General features: G+C 42.9%; 1 protein-coding gene across 1 annotated transcript in view; it reads right to left on the reverse strand.

Moving 5' to 3' along the window:
- The window catches only part of ears2 (glutamyl-tRNA synthetase 2, mitochondrial), a 32,783-nt gene extending 32,043 nt beyond the window's left edge, over positions 1-740 (reverse strand). The window contains exon 1 of the mRNA XM_039775141.1: positions 426-740. Within this exon, the coding sequence (XP_039631075.1) occupies positions 426-666 (241 nt within the window). The 5' untranslated portion in view covers positions 667-740. The remainder of the gene's footprint in view (positions 1-425) is intronic.
- Positions 741-4,317: the final 3,577 nt, after the last annotated feature.

Here is a 4,317-nt window from a genome sequence, read left to right on the forward strand (position 1 = left end):
TAATGTTAAAATGTTTGTTGTGTTCTACGTGAAAGACAGGATATCAAATAATGACATTGGATTCACTTATGTCACCCAACATGAAACTCTTAAGAGCACCTAACACATATGCAAAAAAGGTTTAAACTGAGCTGCACGGATCAAATCAAGTGCCAAAAAGAAATAATTACCAAAGCATCAATAGACCTACAAATACTTTGAACAATTCCACTGAACAAGCGAAGGGCTCTGCTACTCTCAATTCTGCAGATTGTCCACAGCAAGCCATACATACTCTTTAGTCTTTTTGGCTCCTTTTACGTGCCGTAGCGGAGGGATATCCTTAATACAAGTGAGTGTGTACTGACATCAGCCGGGGTGACGGCTCAGGCGAAAGTGTTGGATATTGTACAGTTACGTAGCGTGAAAAGGCAGTAGACACTTACCTGTAGGACTGGGCGCAAAGCGGACTCTTACTTCACTCCTGTCGTCGCAATAAGTCCTTTTAGTGGTCTCGAGTTTTTGAAGGGGGCTTAAGATTCCGGATTGCTTGCGTACGTCCACGCGTTGCCCACATGCAGTATAACTTTTCCTTTTCGGGCATTCATTTATCTTGCACAGATTAAAATGTGAGTTGTCATGATACAGACGAATAGAAATGCAAATAGGCGATCGATACCTGTTCATCGTAAGGTTACCATAATAATCGATGTATACACAGTTCAAGGACTTGTACGTTTCCCACCTTCACTGTGTTTGGAACGTTCGCCTAATTGGGCGAGAGCTGTGCCTTACTCGTAAGGTCATTGGTGAACGGACGTGTCAATCACAAACGAATTCCTGTCTTAAAGTCGCAAGCTTCTAGGTAGCGTTTAACTAATTAAAAATTTTCTTTCTTTAGGTTGCATTTACACTTTATCTGTGTAACCACACTTTGGGCACTGGCTTCTCCTTATGCTGGTGTAGAAAAAAGCAGGTTCAAAAGTTGGGTTGGATGAACTAATACATTTTTTACTCCAACCCTTTATTGGGAAAAGCCTGTTCCAAAAACTGACAAATTGAAAAAGGGTTATTTTTATAATAATTACTGTTGATAGTTTCTGTTCAATTTAATTTTAAAAATTATATAAAAACTTCCTTTTTAAATTAAGGGTACATTAGCATAAGAATGACTCATATATACTGTACGCTGGAAATAAATATTCATCCGTTATGAACACCGCGGCAGGATTAAAGCTGTCGGGACAGGCTCTAATGACATGATCTGTGTATCTGAATTGGATTAAACCGTTTCAGAAAATGAGTTATTGTAATATGTTTCTTCAGTAGTCAAAGAACAGGCAAGTCCTTTCCCATTAAATTTACATAAGAAGTTTTGACAAACGAGGGATGACCTTTCAGCCCTTCATGCTCATTTAGTTAGCTAGTTTCAATATCTCATTATGGTGTTTTTTAAAAGTTGCCAATATTTAAGACTACATGTTTTAGTAGTTTGTTTCAGATTCCCACAACTCTTTGTGTGAACAAGTGCTTCATGGCTTCAGTTATAAATGCAATACCCCTTAATTTTTCCTCATGTCATCAAGTACATAATTCACTACGTAATTCATCAAATTTTGCTGGGTCAGCTTTACTGATGCCTTTGAGAATTTTGAAGACCTGAATTAGGCAACATGCACCCTTCTCTGAAATAATGTATGCATAATCTTAAGTCTGTGTGGACTTTGCATGGTCTGCTTTTGTAGTTATAGGTTTTACTGCAAATACCATTCTTTCTCTCCACATGCCTCAAGGAACATGTATGTGCGGTTGACTGTTGATTCCAAATTCTCCGTGTTTGTGTGAGTGAGTACAGTGATGGACTGGCATACCATCCAGTGTGACTTCCTGCCCTTTGCCCAGGGCTGCCAGGGTAGAATCTGGCTCCTCACACTCTTAATTGAATTAAGCAAGTTGAAGATGTTATATAAATGTCATCCTATGTTACCATTAGAGAAATTAATCTGACAGACAACTGTTGACTTTCCAAAACCCATTTATTCATTCACAGAATACCCCCAAGATAATCCTAGCATAAAGGGCTCAAGGCAGGAACTAGTGCTGAATAGGTGGTCAGTTCATCCCTTGGCACATACACTTTAAAGCATGTCTTTGGTCTGAGTGGAAAAACTGGAACATACAAGCTGCAGAAAGATGCCAGTCTACCTGGAGATCCAAGAGTAGTGGTGGAGGTGCCAAAGCTACACTCTCTGTGCCATTTCCATTTTAATGCATAATGTGAAATACACTAATAGACTAAACCTGGTACTTTACACTACCTGGTAGTCCTGTGTCGTGAACAACTGAATGACAGTTCATTTAAATAGATAGATAGATAGATAGATAGATAGATAGATACTTTATTAATCCCAAGGGGAAATTCACATAATCCACCAGCAGTATACTGATACAAAGAAACAATATTAAATTAAATAGTAATAAAAATGAAATGAATTAAAATAAAATTAATGTTAGCATTTACTCCCCCGGGTGGAATTGAAGAGTCGCATAGTGTGGGGAAGGAACGATCTCCTCAGTCTGTCAGTGGAACAGGACAGTGACAGAAGTCTGTCACTGAAGCTACTCCTCTGTCTGGAGATGACACTGTTAAGTGGATTATTCATGATTGACAGGAGTGTGCTTAGTGCCCGTCGCTCTGCCACAGATGTTAAACTGTCCAACTTTAATCCTACAATGGAGCCTGCCTTCTTAACAAGTTTGTCCAGGCGTGAGGCGTCTTTCATCTTTATGCTGCCACCCCAGCACACCACCGCGTAGAAGAGGGCACTGGCCACAACCGTCTGGTAGAACATCTGCAGCATCTTACTGCAGATGTTGAAGGATGCCAACCTTCTCAGAAAGTATAGTCTGCTCTGAGCTTTCTTACATAGAGCATCAGTATTGGCAGTCCAGTCCAATTTGTCATCCAGCTGCACTCCCAGATATTTATAGGTCTGCACTCTCTGCACACAGTCACCTCTGATGATCACAGGGTCCATGAGGGGCCTGGGCCTCCTAAAATCCACCACCAGCTCCTTGGTCTTGCTGGCGTTAAGGTGTAAGTGGTTTGATTCGCACCATTTAACAAAGTCTTTGATTAACTTTCTGTACTCCTCCTCCTCCCCACTCCTGATGCAGCCCACAATAGCAGTGTCATCAGCGAACTTTTGCACGTGACAGGACTCTGAGTCATATTGGAAGTCTGATGTATATAGATTGAACAGGACCGGAGAAAGTACAGTCCCCTGCGGTGCCCCTGTATTGCTGCACACAATGTCAGACCTGCAGTTCCCAAGACGCACATATTGAGGTCTGTCTGTAAGATAGTCCACAATCCATGCCACCAGGTGTGAATCTACTCCCATCTCAGTCAGCTTGTCTCTAAGGAGCAGAGGTTGGATGGTGTTGAAGGCGCTAGAGAAGTCCAAAAACATAATTCTTACAGCACCACTGCCTCTGTCCAGGTGGGAGAGGGATCGATGAAGCATATAGATGATGGCATCCTCCGCTCCCACCTTCTCCTGGTATGCGAACTGCAGAGGGTCGAGGGCGTGACAGACCTGTGGCCTCAGGTGGTGAAGCAGCAGCCACTCCATGGTCTTCATCAGATGTGACGTCAGAGCAACAGGCCGGAAGTCATTCAGCTCACTAGGACGTGATACCTTTGGGACAGGAGTGATACAAGATGTTTTCCAAAGCCTCGGGACTCTCCCTGTTCCAGGCTCAGGTTGAAGATGCGCTGTAGAGGACTCCCCAGTTCCAACGCACAGGCCTTCAGCAATCGTGGCGATACACCATCTGGACCCGCTGCTTTGCTGGCACAAAGTCTTTTCAGCTCTCTGCTCACCTGGGCTGCTGTAATTGTGGGTGGGGATGTCTCACCTATGCTGGTATCAGTAGAAGGATGGTTGGAGGATGCAGTACTCCGAGGTGAGAGTGAGTTACTGTGATCAAACCTATTAAAGAAGTTGTTCATTTGGTTTGCTCTCTCCACGTCTGCCTCGATGGCGGCACCCGCTTCGAGCTGCAGCCAGTGATAATCTTCATCCCATCCCATACTTCCTTCATACTGTTGTTCTGCAACTTCTGCTCCAGCTTTCTCCTGTACTGCTCTTTCGCCGCCCTGAGCTGGACTCGGAGTTCCTTCTGCACACACTTCAGCTCATGCTTATCACCACCTTTAAAAGCCCTTTTCTTCTGGTTCAAAAGGCCCTTGATGTCACAAGTGATGTCACTTGTAATTTGGAACCTTTTATAATATTAATGTACCATAAGTATAACTCATATTTAAAATAAGAA

This window comes from Polypterus senegalus, chromosome 13 (genome assembly GCF_016835505.1).
Source record: "Polypterus senegalus isolate Bchr_013 chromosome 13, ASM1683550v1, whole genome shotgun sequence".
In the NCBI taxonomy this organism is placed as follows: domain Eukaryota; kingdom Metazoa; phylum Chordata; class Cladistia; order Polypteriformes; family Polypteridae; genus Polypterus; species Polypterus senegalus.